This window comes from Podarcis pityusensis (assembly GCF_964106645.2).
Source record: "Podarcis pityusensis genome assembly, chromosome: 2".
Lineage (NCBI taxonomy): Eukaryota > Metazoa > Chordata > Lepidosauria > Squamata > Lacertidae > Podarcis > Podarcis pityusensis.
In genome coordinates, this window is record NC_138029.1 from 76,467,702 (window position 1) to 76,487,632 (window position 19,931).

Here is a 19,931-nt window from a genome sequence, read left to right on the forward strand (position 1 = left end):
AGATTCAACTAAACAGTTTTGCCAGTGGGAGCCAGTGCAAAAATTCCTGCTAGTGCAACATGATTTCAACACTCCCACCCCCATTTCCCAGAGCATGCACCACACCATCTCCATATCTGCTCTGGAGAGTTGGGGGAACCCCCCCCCCGAATAAATTTAGGGAGCACACGGTAGGAGCAGGTGAGACAAGGTCCTGCTGAGAATACAAAAGTTGTTCCACTCATGCAGAGTGTTGCTTAGCACTGTGGTAACTCGTTGCTTCATCTGCATCCTGCCTTGCTGCTATAGGGCAGACCCACACCATCCCTTTAAATAGCATTCAATGCACATTTAAAGCACATGGGGAGGAATTCAGCATAAAACTAAAAGAGATTGCTTGGTCAGCATAAGCATCTCTGCTTGCCTAGTGGAAAAATTTCCCTCCCCTCTTCCCCCGTACGCTGTTTAAAGGGTTCTCTCAACCCCCTGGGCCAACTTGGGGCAGGGGGTGCAGGAAGAGGCGATGGGAAAAGCCTTGTTGCTCTAGGGGAAGTCCTTGCGTAGCTTCCACTAGCAGAGTCGGTTAGTTGAATCTGGTCCATGAGGTCCCCCAAAGGACCCTAGGAACTTTAGTTTCCCACTCAGACCTACAAATCCCAGTACCCATAAACAAACTACAGTTTCCAGGATTTTGTGGACAAGTTATGTGCTTTAAAGGTGTGTTGGGTGTGCCTTAAAATGTATGGTGTGGTTCTGCCCTTAATCTCAAGTACAGCTATTCTTAGGTCATTCAACCCAGAATCTGAAGTCTATTTCAAAATACAACCTTCTGGCTTTAAAAAATGTGGAAAGTGGGGAAAGCCAGATTCTGTTTTGCATTGTTGCGGTACACAGACCAGAGATCAAGGAGTAAACTTTTTGTGTCCAACAGACTTCCTTCCTATCATCCTTTAGTCCTTGTTAGTCAGCATCTTCCGTCCTTGCTATTTGGCCCCTTAGTCTTGCTTGAATGTTCTGAATTTGCAAAAAAATGCAAGCATGCTATTAAAAGGAAGTCTGCTTGAAGCATCCGTAGAAAGCTGTCTACTGTGCAAAATGTCAGCCTCCTGGTATGTGAAGTGTGAACTTTTTAGGGTACAAAGTTCCCCTTGACATATTTGTAGTGAAAACTCTGTTGTCCATCCTTTTGTAATGCAGTAAGAAACTGATTTTTTTCAAAGACGCACAGCATTAAGTATAATCTGCAGGCACAAGCATTTGGCATTTACATTAGCAATCAGGTGCCCATTATTGTAGTTCTGCAAAATGTCTAGGGAAAGTGTGTAATTGCTTTCTTCCTGCTTTAGGGAATAAACAAGCTCCAGGAACTTGTGAAGCATCATATCTACACAAAAGCAGCGGTAAGGCATATCTGTTTCCAGCTTGTGTGTGTGTTTTCCCTACTACATCTGTGAGGTAGAATGATATTAAGGGAGCCTTCTACATTACTAGTTCTTAAAACAAAATGCTTAGTTATTTGGCTTTCATTTCTGTATTGTCCAGACTAGGGAGAAGTGAAACTCAGTTCTGTTAAAACTTTTGCTATTTCCCAACATGGATGCTTTTGCTATTGCTTGACTTTTTCCTTCAATGACACAAACTATTTTTTATTAAATACACTGGGGCTGGTGATAGTTCCAGCATCATCTGGATGACCACAGGTTCGCCATCCCTGTTGTAAAGAGATCCTGTAGGCCTAGTTCACACACAAACGGCATGTGAGAGGATTAAGCTGGTAAATCTTATCTTAAGCTTTATCTGGACTGTACCATGTCCTACTGGAGGAGGCAAGGAAAAGGCTGCATAGGTGAATTTACTTCTCTTGAATTTTCTTGCATGCCGAAAATTTAATGTCAAGGATAGGCCCATGCAGAGCTTATTTGAGGCTTGGGGAGGGTGTCCTCTGTCAGCTAGGTGGCACAAGGTGTTCTTGACCTGAGAGCATTAAGTCTTGCAGGTCCTTGGCATGGACCCCATCCAGTGTAGCCCTCCAAGGCCTAGGACAAGGGTACCCGGCTGCCCCCACCCCCCTGCATGAGCCTGTTCAATGAGATATGAGTGGGAACATTCAGCCATGCAATTGCATTCTTGCTATCTTAAGTGGTACAGTCCAGGAACAGTTTTACCATCACAAGTGCTGAAGGCGTGAACTAGGCATTAGTTTACCATAGCCGAACATTAACTTGTCTTTACGCTGGTATGGACTGTAAATGCATAGGAATCTTTAAATCTCTTTGTGTTTTATTCACTGCACATGAAATTTATTTTGAAAAGTTGGAGCTCTTTCGGCCATATGTATATCCTGCAGGTGTTACATGAAGCTTTTTTAAGTACTGATGTCATTTTAATAACAGGAAGTCCTGTATATTGATTTTGAAATGTTCAAAATATGCTCCCTCACTCTGTCTCCTGCAGCCCTTTCCCTTCCAAAAACACCCAGCAGCTGCTATGTGTGTATCATAGACCTATCTGCAAACCTGCCAATGACTGGCTTGGTAACTGAGCAAAATTCTTCCTCTCTAGGTGGTTGATCCAGGGCTTGGTATGAAACTTCATCATGAGATTCTTGCTAAATAAAAAATGAAAATGGGGAAGAAAATGCCCACACAGGGGAACAAAAATCAAGACTTGTATACTTTTCCACCCCACTCCCCAAAATCAGACTTGTTGGTATTTTATTTGAGGCACTAATAAGTATGCCAAGAAGTGTAACACTGGAAATGTTGCCATAAGAACACTGAGAGAGAAGCCAACGATAGGTGATGATCTTGGGGCTATAAATTGCCAGGAAAGGGGGACAGTTACCAGAAACAAATTCAACTGAGCATTTGGAAACTGACAAGAAGGGAATAACTCTACATAGTTTGGATTAGGGAAGGTCTGGGACACTTGCTATGAGGAAATATGATCTTGAGAGGTACACTAGCCTGTTGCTTGAACTACAAAGCTGGATGTTTACTCATAAATAATGATATGCCAGACTGGGGAGCATATATAATTTCTATTAATCATGATGTCTAAAACTGAACAGTATTGTAAACTCCAGCATTCTGTCTAACTTAAATGTACCTCAACCATTTTGTGTCCCCTATATCATTTTGTGCAAGGAGATACAAATGTCTTGCTCTCAGGATAGTTTAGGAGGTTTTGGGAGGATGCATGTTCTGCAAAGAGGAAGTACTATAGCTATTTTCGTCCCTCCCTCCCTCCGCCTTTTCGATGGACAGAATTACTGATGATCAGATGCTGGTAGCAGTAGGCAGGATGTCTTGAATGGTCTGCATATCAGCTTTAGATTTGTGGTGATGCAGGGTCAAGGTCTCTGAAATTACAAGGCAATGGATCTGTCCAAGGAAATAGATACATGAGAGAGAAAAACAATCTTGAGCTAAAATGGAGCACAATCTAGAACGAAGGATTTACTAGTAGAGCTGGGTGGTTTTCTGTAGTTCTGCAAGGATTCTGACTCCTAATTACTTAGCAATCGCAAGAACAAAAAATCCTCTCCCTGGCCCCTTCTTAGACTATGTACACATTGCAGCTTAAAATGCAGCAAGGTTATTCCCGCCCCCCTGCATTTCAAGTCACATTTGTACATGCCAAAATGGGAGTGGGCGTGTCTTCAACCAGCATGCACTGCATTACCTGTTTGGTTTTTGTGCCCCTGTGTTTTGGTTGCCACATGGAAGTAGTTAATGAGCAGAAAGTGTTGGTTCAGAAAACTCCTGATGGTGTAAATAAAATATACACAATATTTTCCAGGTAGACGTGGAAACGCTGATTACCTTGCCACAGATTTTGACCATGGCAAATCAGGTTCTGACAATCCATTTCAGTGAGGAGGTAAGTGTTTCATAACAGTTGGAATTAACTGCTTAGGAACTGCGGGGAACTGCTTAGATAAATGCATAGGATTTTGACTTGGTTTTAGCTTCATTCCAGAGACATTAAAACAGGTTTGTGTAAAACGGTTAATTTTCTAAATCCTTCCTCTATCAAACTGTAGTTTATTAAGAGTGCTATGAATTGTAGCTCTGTAAGGGGTGTACTAGGGGACGTGGGTGGCGCTGTGGGTTAAACCACAGAGCCTAGGACTTGCTGATCAGAAGGTCGGCGGTTCGAACCCCCGTGACGGGGTGAGCTCCTGTTGCTCAGTCCCTGCTCCTGCCAACCTAGCAGTTCAAAAGCACGTCAAAGTGCAAGTAGATAAATAGGTTCCAGCGGGAAGGTAAACGGCGTTTCCGTGCACTGCTCTGGTTCGCCAGAAGCAGCTTAGTCATGCTGGCCACATGACCCAGAAGCTGTACGCCGGCTCCCTCGGCCAATAAAGCGAGATGAGCGCCGCAACCCCAGAGTCGGTCATGACTGGACCTAATGGTCAGGGGTCCCTTTACCTTTACCTTTAAGGGGTGTACTGCAGTTCTGGGGATCCTTTAGAGGTTAAATGTGTGGAGTGTAAGCAGAGGCCAGTTTACTGACCTATCTGATTTGCACAGCTCTGTTTTGGCCATTAACTTCCAAATTGTTTCTTTTTACACAGGGAAGAATTCTGTTAAGTGACTCTGAGGTTGCCTTAAACACAAGGAATATTTTGGCATCAAATGGTATCATTCATACCTTAGATGGCATCTTCATTCCTCCATCAATCATCCCCATTCTGCCGCATAGATGCAACGAAAAGGATTATAAAGTTGTAGCGGTAAGTAGTCAGGTCGTTCTAGACTTTGTCTTTATTCTGGGCTGATGGGAAAAGACTGCGTATTTTCGCAATGTGAATTTCATTTTCCATCATGGCCCCCCAGTGCAAGATGCTTGCTTGTGGCCAGTACAACCCCTACAATCATCTCATCACAGCTTTCCTGCAAAGTTCAGCGGTTTTCCTTAGCGTGTTCCTCATTTTAACTCGAGAGTCAAATTTTTGGTTGTGTCTGTGGTTTTAATCTTCCACATTATAACCCACAATATTTCTGACTCAGAAAGCAGTTTGGCTTTTCAGAGGCCATCCCCTTGCGATTCCTTTGAGAGCTGGCCCTTCCTGTTGACACAGCCTCTGCCAACGGGTCTGATGATGATGTTTCATCATGCGCTCGGAACATCTGCTTCCTGTTGCCTAGATGGAGAAGCAGACAGGGCTTCTAGGCACGGACTTTACATTGCTCCTTACTGTAGTTGCGGCAGCTGCAGGAGCAGATACTTTAAGAGGGGCTTCAAGCTGCATTTTATTTGTTTGTTTTAAAATTAAGTCCATTGGGAAAGCTCTCCCCTGGCTTTGTAAATGACTTCCACAGGGAGAGGAGACCTTTTGAGATGCTTGCTACGAAGCAGCACAGAGAAAATGTGTATCACACATGGGGTATATTTTTAGTAGGTGACTGGTCTGCCTTCATTGCTGCTGTTGTTACTGCACAGTCAATCTACTGGGTACAATCTGTTAGTAAATACATCTTTTGCTTAAAACATCTTGGTATTAGCAGTGTGCACACACACCAGGGAAAAACATTCTTCTCCTCCCAGACCTTTGGCTAATTAAACAATGTATGCCATTTTAAACTGTGTATGTGGTTTTTTTTTAATCATTTTTGTTTGTTACTATGTCACACATATTTGTATTTTCAAATTGTAAACATCCAGGGTGGTATCTAAATTTAATAAACAACAGTAATAATAATAATATTATATCTCCTCCTTCCACTATCTGTGGTGACATTTATTTGTATCAAATTTGTATACCACCCTTCATCCAAAAATCCCAGGGCGGTTCACAGCATAAAAATTCAAGATAAAAATGCAAAGTACATAATAAAAACAAGCACAATACCACCCCCATCCCACAAAGCAATAACCATCACCACCCCCACCCCTGATCCCACAAACATTTAAAAGGATATGGGATGTTAATCAGCCCAAAGCCTGGTTGAAGAGGAATGTTTTGGCCTGGCATTTAAAGGTGTATAATGAAGGTGTTGGGGAACTGCCCTGAGGAGAGTGTTCCACAAACAGGGACACACTGCAGAAAAGGCCCATCCTCGTGTTGCCACCCTCTGGACCTCTCGTGGAGGAGGCACACAAAGAAAAGCTTCCAATTATGATTGCAGGGTCCGGGTAGGTCCATATGAGGAGAGGCTGTCCTTGAAGTATTGTGGTCCTGAGCCGTTTATGAACTCAGGTGTGTGTTTGACAGCACAGTAAACTTTTTTCATGCAGTAAGGATTCCTACTCTTGATTTCTGTTTCAGGGATCTTGTGTGGACTGTGGTGCCCTTAATACCAGTGTCTGCCCACCTGAAAGCACAGTTATGGTAAACAATTCTCAGTTTTGTTTATGGTTATGGTGGGTTTTGGTCCTCACGAAACAAAGCTTATTAAAAGTTGCTTACAGAATTGTGTTTTACTTCCTTTCTCTTTCTAAAGTAGGAAAATACCATGTGATGTTCTGGCTTTTAACCAAAGAAACTTGTTTGTGACATGGTTTCTGCTGTATCTTCATTGTTCTTCCTTATCATGAGGTGAACCAGAGAGCTATCTCAGAGGGCATGATCTGCATTGACTGTCAAGAGAGGAAGTGGTTTTCCTGCCTTTTCCTGACAGACATGCTGACGGTCCAGTTCACCTTGACTTCCCCCCAGTGAACTTCCTCTGGCTAGCACGACATGATAGATATACATCAAACATGTGTGAAAAGTGCTCTTTGTGCTCACAATCTGTTTCATTTCCAAAGGCCGAGGGGATCTTTCCAGGGGAGTGTGTGTACATTCATGACCCATTAGGCTTGAACATTATGAAGAAGGGTTGCAAAAGAAACTGCAACCAAACTGTGGTGGTAAGTATAAGGCACAGAACTAATTGTTGCAGTGCGATTTGCTCCTGTTCATGATTTTGTGAGCCAGCCATGCTCTCATCTAGGATATTCCTGGTTTTCCTTTTCCCACCGCAACAGTCAACCAGCATTCTGTGCTTGCTGGGTATGCTCAGTCCTCATTGGATTGTTTTGGGTTTTCCTGCATCTGGGGTTGTTTCCCCTGTAAATATTTCTTTTGTGGTTCTTCAAAACCTGGGCACTCCCCAAGCCACCTCCTTGTGCATGGCTGGTTCCATTTTGGAGAATGGGTTTGTTATTAGAAGGTAAGGTGCTGTTGTGCAACACATTTCTAGCAGGCCTACTGGACAGTGCTGAGTTCATAGCAGAAAAGCCATAGGAAAAGAGAGTTGCCATGTCTGAGGAAGGCCTCATCTTTTCTATGAAATATTTTCAAAAAGTTGCGAGAGATGTTGTTATGCCTGTCGGCCCACAGAGTTCCAGAGGCTGGTTTTGTGGGCACTGGAGACAAAGTTTTCTTGCTTGCTTGTGCTCCCAGTGGCAAACGGCATCAGTTCCCTGGTGAGGCCTGGACAAAGAATCCCCTTCATCATTTATACGGCCATTTGGCAGGGAACACAGGCCTCTTTATTAAGACAATAAACAAACAAATGAACAAAGGCCAATCTCTCTCTGTCTCTCTCATGAGGAGAGTCAGTTCTTTTATGGAATATATGGCGAAGATCTTCCTTAGGAAGGGGTGAAGAATAGGGGGAAGGGCAATGGACAGTCCAAGCTTGTGCACGTCCCTTTTCACAATCGCTGGGTGATTTGAAATGGTTGCTATTTTTGAGTGGGATTCCCTGGCAAATTCATGTTGTGCAGTTACAGTTGGCTGGGAAGTGTTACACAGGAAGCGCTCTTCACCAAAAGCTTGCAATAAGGAAAGTAATGGGGAAGTTGACTGGAAAGTATGGGGTATTATTAAGTATTATGATTTATGAAATTTCTATACCACCCTTTGTCTGAAGATCACAGGACAGTTTACAAAATAAAAACACAAAAATACATACCATAATAACAAACAATAACCCCCACACAACAGTTTAAAAGGCCACATAGATTGTTCATTTAGCCAAAGGCCTGGGAGAAGAGGAATGTTTTTTGCCCAGCACCTAAAAATACATAACAAAGGTGCCCAGTGAACCTCCCTGGGGAGAGCATTCCACATCACACTTGCTTTAATACAATGTTTTAGAATCTTTATTTTTAGATATGCAAATTTTTCAAATTTCGTTGTGTTTTTGATATGTTTTATTTATTGTTTAGGATTACTTTTGTTACATTTGTAATTATGTAAATCAGGCTTCCTCAAACTCAGCCTTCCAAATGTTTTGAGACTACAATTCCCCTCATCCCTGACCACTGGTCCTGCTAACTAGGGATCATGGGAGTTGTAGGCCAAAAACATCTGGAGGGCCGAGGCTGAGGAAGCCTGGTGTAAATCTTTTCATGCTGTAAGGTGCCTTGAGCATGGTTTTAACTATGGGAAGGTGGCATACAAGGTGGTGGTGATGATCAACATCAACTAACTTTCCCACAAACAAATCAGAATGAATGTTCATTAAATAGCCAATGCCATCCAACCTCCCTGCAAATAAATCAAGATAAGTACTGGCTGAACCAATTGCCTGGAAGCAGCCAGCAAAGCAGTGTCCTGTAGTTCCCTGGAATTAAAATGAAGCAAGGGGTTAGAACAGGGGTCAGCAACCTTTTTCAGCTGTCAGCTGGTCCACCGTCCCTCAGACCATGTGGTGGGCCGGACTATATTTTGAAAAAAAAAATGAACGAATTCCTATGCCCCACAAATAACCCACATTCTAATCATGTAAAAACACGCTGTAAAAACACACTGTCCGCGGGCCGGATTGAGAAGGCGATTGGGCCACATCCGGCCCATGGACCTTAGGTTTCCTACCCCTGGGTTAGAAGTTGAAACTACTATCAAATGTGGGCAGTATGTTTAATCATCAGGGCTGATGAGTTCGTTCAAGTGATGTAATTAATGTCTTGCTAGGTACCTGGATGCTGCAAAGGGTTCTTTGGTTCTTCCTGCACCCCATGTCCTAGTGGATTTACCAATCCGTGCTATGGCAAAGGAACTGTAAGTAGCAAAGAATCTCCTGGGTTGTTGGGAAGATTGGTTATTAACTTGTCATCCCTTACTACTGTATAGTCTTCAGCTAATTTATCTGAAGGGACATGTGTTTGAGCCATGCCCCTTTGTAATCCATTTTGATCCAGGTGTTAACCTAGTAGCATCAGGAAATTCCGAAAGAAACCAAAGCTATAAATATAATGTGAACAAGAATGTTTTCAAAAGCCTCCTGAAAGTTAGTGGCAGAAACAGGCCCATCTCACTCAGGAGAACATTCCACCAACATTGAAAAGACTTCAGCTAAACAATCAGAGCTTCCCGCAAAGAGTCCTGGGAGTTGTAGTTTGTTAAGTGTGCTGTTAGGAGACCCCTATTCCCCTCATAGAGCTATGATTCTCAGAGCTCCCTGGGAAGTGGTATTGATTATTAAATGACTCTGGTTTGGTTTTTTTCTGTATTAGGGGATTAAGGATCTCCCAACAACTCACAGTACCCTTAGCAGATCACAGTTCCTAGGACCCTTTGGGGAAAGCTGCAACTGCTTAAAGTGTTATGACACAGCTGCAAATGTATTGTGCAGATGAGGCTGATGCGCCTATAGTTTCCAAGAGGATTTCCCAGCTCCTAAACCGTTGCATAGTACCCTACAGTTACAATATTCTGTGTTTTGTCTTGCGACATCATATCCCATTTAGCACACTGAAATCCGTTTTTTTCTCTCCAGTGCAACGATGGGATTCGTGGGAATGGCCAGTGCCACTGCCATGAGAATTTCAGAGGACTTGCCTGCCACATTTGTTCAAACCCAAACAAGCACGGAGAGAACTGTGATGAAGGTCTGTGACTCTGAATCTGCAGGAAAGCAACCCTGATGGGTGACGGGAAACCTCAGGCAGGGTAAATCAAGGCTGGGGATATTTGAGACCGTGATCAGGACTTTTCCCCTTGAGAACAGCACTAGGATAGTGTCAAAAGGACAGTTTTTAGATACACTGATGTTAGAGTTCTGTAATATATTTTTACATAGGGATGCAAAGGGGTGGGGTGTTTTGGGGGGGGGGCGCGTTTGGAACATTCTGAAAGCAGCCAGATATCCTCAGGGCTCTCTTGGACATGGAGATCTGAAGGTGCCAGTGAGAGGTGGAATCCAGTTTCTTGCTGGCGTGTTCTGATACAGCCAGTGCTAAACTGAGAGTTCTGAGGCCTCTCTCGCCTACCTAGAAGCCATAACCTTTAACTTGGGAGTATTTACCATTCTTGTAATGAGTGACCTCATGAAACTTGAGAGCGGATAGCAGAGAGTGTGGACCAATGGTCTGACTCTGCATAAGGCAATTTCCGGTATTCTGTACTTGGGTGCCCAGCTGCAGAGTCCCCCCACCTAACGCGCCTGACTACTGAGTGGTAAATGAATGGACACAACTGTCCGGGATTTAAAAACGGCCACCATTTTATTGATTTCAGATGTAGGAAGCCTTGTCATAGGCATTGGGTGTGTATCAGCTTCCCTGCTGGGGACTGAGGCATCACAGGGTCTATTTGGGGGTGGATCCGTTGCAAAACACAGGTTTACGCAGATGGCTCCCAAATGCTGAGGAAGCTCTGTGACCCTGCTAGTCGTATGCAACTGGCTCTTTGGACACAGACTTCCCTCCAGACCCCTCTAACGGGGTACCCTGTTATTGATGCTGCAGCAAATGGGGTGGGTGAGTCACCACTTCACCACGCCCTGATGGGATGAAAGACTATAGGCCCAAGGCCTAAACTGCCAAAGTTGTGACTACTGCTATGGGGAAGGCGAAACCTGTATTCAACCTCGAATACAGCGACCATCAAAAGACCACAGCAAAGCCCTCCTAGCTGAAAAGAAAATGGTTAGAGCAGTAATAGACTATTCATGCAGGGAGGGAAAGGGTGGGTGACGCTCCCAGCCGATTTGCTGCCCCACATAGGGGTCGGCTGGGCTAAGTAGATGGTGGGCGGACCTGAGGAAAGCCTGCCTCCCTCGGGTCCGCTTGCCACACCACGCCCCCCTGAGGCTGCCATGGATTGGCCCGTTTGAATAAACAAGTTTTGGTAGGAACCCCGTGACCCTCTGTGGTGGCTGGGTGGGGGAGGCAACCAAAGATGGTGCGGCACACTTGGAAGGAGAGGAGGCAATGTGTCAGACAGCAACTGCCTCTCACTGTGAAGGGTGGTAAGCGGCCATTGTAGACATTCTACATTTTGGGAGCTACTAATATAGAACTGGGTAGCTTCTCTTCTGTGTGTAGCAACACCGTGTGGTAAGCTGCCAGAACTTCACTTGGAACACCTTCCTGTCAGTCACGTATTTTCAGACTCCCAACTGGCCATAGAATCATAGAATTGTGCCCACTTGGACTGTGCCAGTAAGCCATTATGGATAGGAAAAGCTATAAAAGACTTCCTGTTTGGGATAGATTTGCACCTGAGCAGCAAACTCTTCCTTGGTGTGTTCCCATATGTTCCTTGACTTCAGTGGCTCAGCCTTGATACTGCAGTATCTAGGCATCTCCTTGTGGTGACCAAAGTGGCTTGACAGAATTTACAGTTATTTAAGAAAGTATGTGGTGGAAATACAAAAGTAAAAGTTGTCGTAGTGGTTTAGCAGGTGAACTTATTCTCTCTCTGTCTGGCAGATTGTGGCTGTGTCCATGGAGTTTGTGATAACAGACCTGGAAGCAAGGGCGTGTGTCAGCCTGGGTCATGTAAAGCTGGCTACAGTGGGGAATTTTGTGACAGGAGCTCTCAGAAGTGTGCTTCTTCCAACGATGCCCCTCTGAATTGCCATTTGAATGCAGTCTGCATCCAGAACGATACTGTAAGGTATGCCCCTTCACTGATATAGCCTGTTTCTTCTAACATTATTATTATTATTATTATTATTATTATTATTATTATTATTATTATTGATACCATTTATTAATTTTATAATAACCAAAAACACACACATCACAATCAAAATCATACATATTAATTGACTTTCCTCCAACTCCCCCTCCTGGTTCCATTATTTTATACACGTCCACAAAATCTTATACTCTTAACTATCCAATTTTAAATCCTTATGCATGTTATTACAAGTGACCTTTAAAAGTTCAACTAATGTAATGTAAAAGCCAATGCACAAAGCTTGCTAATTATGCCTTGAACATTTCCCCTTTTTAAAAAAAGAAAGAAAGAAAAACAGTGTCCTTTTTCTTTCTAGGGTTTCAAATTGTCTGGTATGTCCAGCACAGTTCATTAGTTTGTTTTGCCAATCTCCTTCATCTTCTTTGGCGGTGGCTTCTTCCTTCTATGGGGATGGGCAGCTAGACTAGGGATTAGAACCCTTCCCCAATTTGAATTGTGGGAGAGGTGTAGCACTTTTCCTTCCACCACCTCCCCCTGCCTTGCTAGTCATGTCTTCTCTCCTGAACACTTACTGAGCAAATCTATATAAAATATCATCAGTTATATTCTCCCCTTTGAAAAGCTATTTTCCAAAGAGTCGGAGAAGAGAGATTCAAAGTAATGCAAACTGATATATTATTTGCCCTTGCCCTCCCCATGCCTGAGAAAAGCACCCAAGTTTTTTAATGACTTTAAGGCTAGGGAAAAGGGAGAAAAGAGGTATTTTTAAACTATCAGGATTTAGAGTTTGTTTCCTAAGTACGGTACACAGGAATGTAGATGTTTGCAACCATTCCTCTGAACAGTATTTGCTTAAACTGAATGACAAGATGTCAAGAGACATTCCTGCTTTGTGATTTAACAGTTGCCTTTGTTTATTTCCAAGGTGTGTCTGTCTTGATGGATATGAAGGGGATGGGTTTTCATGTGAGCCTATTGATGTCTGCAGCAAGCCAGAACGGGGAGGATGTTCAGAAAACGTATGTTGGTAAAGCTTTTTGTACTGATTGACTAATTTTTGTTCATCTTTAGCCTGCTTCTTCTGAAGAGTGTGCCCTGAGAAAGATACTTTAGAATAAATCGCTAGCGCCTAGAGCCAAGGATCAGGGTTTTTCCTGGCTTTCACTCAAACTGGCTATCAATGAAGTCATAAGATTGAAATGATGCTATCCTTAGAGTCATGGCATTAATGATTTGATCATAATGTTTTGAAAACCTTATGTGTGTTGAATAGCTTCGTCTTATTTTTAAATATACAAGTGATAGGAAACTGAGTAAAAAACATATGTTTCAATATTTTTTTAGTGTGGACCAAAGGGGCAAACAATATTTCATACCCATTTGCCTTGACTTACTATTTTAACAGAAAACCTGAACAAAATACTGGTAGTGATTGGTTGGGTAGGTGGGGAGAGAAGCCTAACCATTTCTCATTCGGTTATTTTCCTGTTTGAAATTGCACCCCCCACCATACTTTTTGCCCTGCAATTGAAAATATCCAAGGCCCTGTATCTTTTGCTCTTTTGCAGGGAGCAATTTTGGGAAGAAAAACAGTCCAAGGAAGGGTTAAGCAGCAGCCTGTTCTAACAGCCTCCTGTGGCTGCTTTTTGTAGAAATAAAAATGGAAGGAAAAAGTTAAATATAACTGATCTTTAGGGGTAGTTTGGTCCTATTTCTGTTACTTCTAGAGCATTTTTGCACACTACAGTGGTACCTTGGGTTACTTACACTTCAGGTTACAGACTCCGCTAACCCAGAAATATTACTTTGGGTTAAGAACTTTGCTTCAGGATGAGAACAGAAATCACGCAGCAGCGGCGCGGCGGCAGTGGGAGGCCCCATTAGCCTCCCTGGTGCTTCAGGTTAAGAACAGTTTCAGGTTAAGTATGGACATCCAGAACGAATTAAGTTCTTAACCTGAGGTACCACTGTACTGCCAAAGGATGCATACAGAATGACGCTATGTTGTTTTTAATAATCTCTAGTGTGGGTGAGGTCTGCAAGAAGAGACTAGATGTGAATTTAGTGTGACAGCTTTGAAGTGAGACAAAAGCAGTTACCACAAACCTTGGACAAGCTGAAGCCAATCTTTTCAAGAATTTATGTGCTGTCCTATTTCAGTTTTTAGATATACCCCCCCCCCAAAAAAACCCCTTTAATTTTGATAGTCAAAGGAAAATTGAAATTTCTTTGAAAGCATAAACAGGGAATGCATATCTCATGATACAGAGTTTTCTTTTTCCACATCTTAAAGTTGATGAGTTTCTTGACAACGGCCAAGAATGGAGACAGGTCAGGAACCAGAGCTCCTTTTTGATGGAATAGGGCACTCTCATATTTTTCCTGTATATTTTCTGCTCCACAGCTAATAGCAGCTTTAGGAAGTCAATTTGGATCAAGGCTTGTCACACAGGGGGGAATGTCGGAACCTCTTCCCCCAGCACCACAGCACAGTTCAATCCGAATCCAACTCCCAGCCTTCCTTGCTGCTCTGTTAGCAGCAAAAGGGGGGGGGGGGGTTGAAGAAATGTCCAATACCTCATGTAAAGGTACCCCTGCCCGTACGGGCCAGTCTTGACAGACTCTAGGGTTGTGCGCCCATCTCACTCTATAGGCCGGGGGCCAGCGCTGTCCGGAGACACTTCCGGGTCACGTGGCCAGCGTGACAAAGCCGCATCTGGCGAGCCAGCGCAGCACACGGAAACGCCGTTTACCTTCCCGTCAGTAAGCGGTCCCTATTTATCTACTTGCACCCGGGGGTGCTTTCGAACTGCTAGGTTGGCAGGCGCTGGGACCGAGCAACTGGAGCGCACCCCGCCGCGGGGATTCGAACCGCCGACCTTTCGATCGGCAAGCCCTAGGTGCTGAGGCTTTTACCCACAGCGCCACCCGCGTCCCATGTAGTACCTCATGTAGTTTAAACCTAAGTTGGGCAGCTAATTGCTAACATGATGGCATGTTCTCAACACTTCAAAGCCATTTCTCTCTGTAAGTTGAGGCACTGATTTGCAACAAATCAATTCTATTTCAAAGCAATTTGGAAAATTAAAATAATTTTAAATTAAAATTTAAAAAATTACTCGGATGGGAAAATGTCCTTACCTTGTTCTGTTTTGCTAGGCATGGTTGTAATCCCTTCTTTATTTGCTCTTTTCCTATTTCTGATCAGGCCATGTGTACCAGTGCAGGCCCTGGAACAGCAACCTGCCAATGTAACAAGGGCTGGACTGGGGATGGAAAGGACTGTATTGCTATAGACAACTGTGCAATGGAAACCAGAGGAGGCTGCCACGTCAATGCTGACTGCATCTATATTGGGCCTGGACAGGTGTAGTTGGCATCCTTTGCTGTCTTGCTGAAAAATATTGGTGGATACCTGGTACATTTTACTGTGAAGATGACATAAGTGCCCTTCATACCCTTCTCAGACTCCTGCCCAGTGCCGAATACAGTACTGCATTGCATTCAGAAGACTTGCAGGACAAGGCATTGGACTTCCCATACCCCAACCCATATAAATAAGAGACCAATAAGACTGGGTTTGGGGTAAAAACAGGCCACAACTTTATTGAATACAGATGAAAGAGGTTTGGGCATGGGGCAATTAAAATACTTCCGGCCTGCCCACTGGAACTGATGTGTGGTCAATCCAGGTGGGGGTTCCTAAGACTTACATTCAATAGGGTGACCCCCGCAGGGACCGTGGTCTGGGGGAGTGCCTTCGGCCTTGGCCGCCCTGGGTACACGGATATGGCCACTCCCCCCGGATCCGTTTAACGAGATACCCCAGTGTTTGGAGGGGTAGGTGGGGACTACAACCTCCCCTCTGTCCAAAACAAGGGATTGCCCCAATGCCCAACTGCCAGGGGCGGATCCGAGAGAGGCCCACCATCGGCTCCATCGGCTCCACCCCCCTAGCATAGCCCACATCCCAGCCTGCATCCCCACTTGCCAATGCAAAGTGCTGGCTAAGATCTGGCTCCTGATAGGCAGCGGGGGCTTATGCCTCCTCCACCTATCAGGAAGGGCACTGCCATATGAATTCCACCTTTGGGGCCCTAGGGAAGCCTCTTCCGTCCAGCAATGCCGCCACACCAAGAGAGGTGAGCGGACTTGTGTTCCATTGATTTATGTGTAGTCACATTGCACGTTTAACCATTTAAAATCTCAAAGAGAAAAATACACAGGAAGCAAGACCTGACATAGAACAAATTGATTTCGCTGCTATCGTTATCCTTTATTTCCCTTTTGGTAGCCAATATGCTGCAGCCTACTCACAGCTATGCTAAAATCCTTTTTCTGTGGGCAGTTATCACTTTTGCCCTAGGACAACCATAATATGGTGTCCAGTCAACCTGGAAGCTAAGCATTTTGTGTGATTCTAGATAACATAGGTTTGATTGTATGTAAACTAGTCTACAAACTTTGCAGCTGTGGACCCACCCTCTGACAGTAATCTGCTTTAACTGTTTTTAATTTCTGAAATTTATATTATTGTAATCAGCCCTGGCACCTGCTGGTGAAGGGAGGGTAATAAAAGTTATGGTAACAGTAATAACAATAATAACCAAAGCCTGCAATGTTTGGGTCCCATCTCTCACTTCGTATCTTGTAGTCTGTTTAAATATTTTCTTTCCTCTCTGTCTTTACAATTGTCTTTTTTGCTCTCTTTCTCCAAAAGATGGTTGTTTGATACTAGTGCAATCCAGTCCTTGTGCAGGGCTTTCACTGGCGGGATTCATTCATCCTGAAATTCCAGGATGTTTCTGGTTCTGTGTATCTAGCAGTATCTGTACTACAATCACCCAACGAAGAACAAATGTATGCAAGTGCACTGAACTTAACAACCTCAGTGTACCTTTGTTATGTTCAACATTGTTTTGTTCAGTGTAGTGCTAGCCAAATATTCCCATAGCAGCATTCAATTTTTGTTTCTATATTTCAACGAACTGTTGAGGAGACTTTTAAAAAGCGACATTTAAAAAAAATAGCAGTGTTCTGGAGAAGAAATTTTAATAACAATTGATAACCCTAGTTCTTGTTGTTTCTACTTTCAGAGCAGTTGTATATGCAAGAGAAATTACAATGGCGATGGTTACAGCTGTGACCCTGTTGCTCCTTGCTCTGTGGACAATGGTGGCTGCCATGAACTGGTAAGAAACTAGAAAAGTCCAAGAAATGCTGCTTTGTGAAAACTGCTTTTTGAGGATGGGTACTAGATGGGAGCAAACAGTAGCTTTTGAGAGATGATGGTAGTTTGAGAACAGCTTCTGATTTTTATGCACACACTTCTACTTTGTCCCAGAGCTGCTTCTGGACAAATCAGGTTTTAAAGTTTTTAAAATCAATATAATAATAATAATAATAATAATAATAATAATAATAATAGTTTATTACTTATACCCTGCCCATCTGGCTGGGCCTCCTCAACCACTCTGGGCGGCTTCCAACAGAACATTAAAAACACAATAAAACATCAAATATTAAAAACTTCCCTAAACAGGGTTGCCTTCAGATGTCTTCTAAAAGTCAGGTACTTGTTTATTTCCTTGACATCTGATGGAAGGGCGTTCTACAGGGTGGGCACCACTACCGAGAAGGCCCTCTGCCTGGTTCCCTGTAATCTCTCATCTCGCAGTGAGGGAACTGCCAGAAGGCCCTCGGTGCTGGACTTCAGTGTCCGGGCTAAACGATGGGGCTAGAGATGCTCCTTCAGGTATAATATATTATTATTATTATTATTATTATTATTATTATTATTATTATTAACTTGGGGGGGGGGAGTGAACTGTGGGCAATTATAAAACTGTCACTATTTTCCAGTGGGATTCAGCCACATACTGGCAAATTAAGGTTGCATAACTAAAGTTGATTTGGTGCTTTCAAACAGCAGATAGTTTCTACCTCCCCCAAATGTGACTTTTTGCAGTAACAAACAATCCCCCAAATGTGACTTTTTGCAATAACAAAAGTAATGGAGAAAAGCACTGAGTTTGTACTTCCATATGTAAGGTGAATGCTTGTTTGTGCGGAGTGGAATCCAGATTCTGAACCAACTTAACACTTTCATGATATTTTGGTCCTTCATCTAAATGAATGGCATGCCCTTAGTTTTTAATTGATGGAACCACGACGGCTGCTCATAAAACTGTTTCAGGTGTATCATCATCACGTGAATATGTGGGGGTTCATGGATTGTGCCAAGTATGCAATGTCTGCTGGGAATAGGTACTTTGCACATCGTATATATTTTTATTGTCAGGCTTGTGTACAGAGAAAATAAGCTTTCCCAACACATGATCACTGAAGATGGAAAATGTTTATTGTAGCAAAAGCCCTAGCCTGTGTCACAGGAGACCAGGGTTTATGTCATTGCTTAACCACAAGCTTCCTGTGTGGACAACACTGAACCATGTTTCTTTTATTAGAGAATTTTCCTGCTGAGAGTTGTTTTGCTTTGTTGCTTTTTTAAAACCCAATAGGCTACATGCCAGTCTCTTAGTACTGGAGAGAAGGCTTGCCGTTGCTCTGATGGATACATGGGAGATGGAGTTCTATGTTATGGAAATATAATGAAGGTAAAAATACACATTCTATTCTATCCTAAGAGGTGAGAAAGCAAAGTGAATTCATACATGGTAAGGGCCATCTAGCTCAGTGACAGAGCATGTGCTTTGCAAACAGAAGGTCCCAGATTCAATTCCTATCCTCTCCAGGTTGGGTTGGGTTAGGTCTCTGAAATCCTAGAGTACTGCTTCATAGAGACATGAACAACCGAGTTCTCAAATCTTCTGTTCTGGTTTTGTTGTAATACCCACAAGTAAAAGATGAAAAGTAGACAATGTATCAAGTGTTGCTGTACGGAAGAATAGCATTCTACCAATAGCTTTCCCATCAAAGACAATCTACTAACTGCTCTCGCCACATTTCCCACTGTAACCCAGGAACTGTAGCAAATATGTTTTTGTGAGGGAGCTTAAAATGGCCTTCGTGGGCATGATAGAGTTGAAACAGGGGAGAAGTAGGACATTGAGAGGAGGGGAGAAGAGGAGGAGGGCAATTCCCAAACTCATTATTTTTATTTCTGCAGCTTTTAAATTCTGGATGGCTTTAATTCTTGTTGGACTTTACCTCCAGAATTAATATATTTCCTCTTTGCTTCTACTTACAGCCAGTTTAGTTTTCTTCCTACATTCCTTGCCTTGTTTTCTAACCTCTTCCAGAGTCTGTTCCCTTCCATTCATAAATTTCTGGGCACCCTTCCTCCAATGATCCTACACCTTGCCCTTTATGTAACCACTCTGGGCATCTAATTATTAATGCTCTACTCCTGCTTCTGTTCCTCTCCCAGCTCACCTGTGCTTACATTCAAGGGAGACAGGAGAAGAAAGTGATAGGAGGAAACTTGAACTGCGGCTCCTGTGTCCTCCTGACATATAGCTTGTAAGCTTTTCAGAGGCACCTGGCTGGTTCCTATTTACATCAGGATATTGGAACCTTGACTTGAGGGACTAGTATTCTAAATTCAATAGGCAAAATTCATCTGTATTCATTTTTGACCTGTCACTTAATCAAGGTTCACGCCTGAATTTAACATCCACCTTTTATCTGTATACCTTTTCATGTACCTACTCGGTGCTGCACTTGTTTGTTTGTTTGTTTGTTTGTTTTATTTTTGAAAATCTGTTGTTTTCTCTTTTTGAAGGAGTTAGTAAGGAATTACCACTTTTCTGACTTCTATGGGTGGATTAAGGTAAGACATTTACTGTTCAAAGCAATTAAGTTTGTTTGCTGGTGGGAGAGAAATTGTATTAACAACCTAAAACTACTGAGGGCTTAAGCATACTGTCCAACTGGTAGAAGTATTCTATTTGCATTTTACAACAAGGTGCAAAACAAAGAAACTGGGTGTTTATTTCTGGCTAAGACTCAGTCAGTGCATGTGCCATATAATTAGGAAAGATGCTTGGGGCATCCAAACATTTTGATACTTGAAAACGATCTGGGCATCATCTGTGTTTCATTTAACATACTTTTCTGATGAGTA

The 19,931-nt window shown here is 43.1% G+C and overlaps 1 protein-coding gene across 1 annotated transcript in view; it reads left to right on the forward strand.

Moving 5' to 3' along the window:
* The window catches only part of STAB1 (stabilin 1), a 93,952-nt gene that overhangs the window by 24,230 nt on the left and 49,791 nt on the right, over positions 1-19,931 (forward strand). The window contains exons 16-28 of the mRNA XM_080995349.1: positions 1,326-1,379; positions 3,781-3,861; positions 4,559-4,717; positions 6,254-6,316; positions 6,736-6,837; positions 8,891-8,977; positions 9,696-9,807; positions 11,632-11,818; positions 12,771-12,864; positions 15,054-15,212; positions 16,942-17,037; positions 18,367-18,462; positions 19,590-19,637. Of these exons, the coding sequence (XP_080851475.1) occupies positions 1,326-1,379; positions 3,781-3,861; positions 4,559-4,717; positions 6,254-6,316; positions 6,736-6,837; positions 8,891-8,977; positions 9,696-9,807; positions 11,632-11,818; positions 12,771-12,864; positions 15,054-15,212; positions 16,942-17,037; positions 18,367-18,462; positions 19,590-19,637 (1,338 nt within the window). The remainder of the gene's footprint in view (positions 1-1,325; positions 1,380-3,780; positions 3,862-4,558; positions 4,718-6,253; positions 6,317-6,735; positions 6,838-8,890; positions 8,978-9,695; positions 9,808-11,631; positions 11,819-12,770; positions 12,865-15,053; positions 15,213-16,941; positions 17,038-18,366; positions 18,463-19,589; positions 19,638-19,931) is intronic.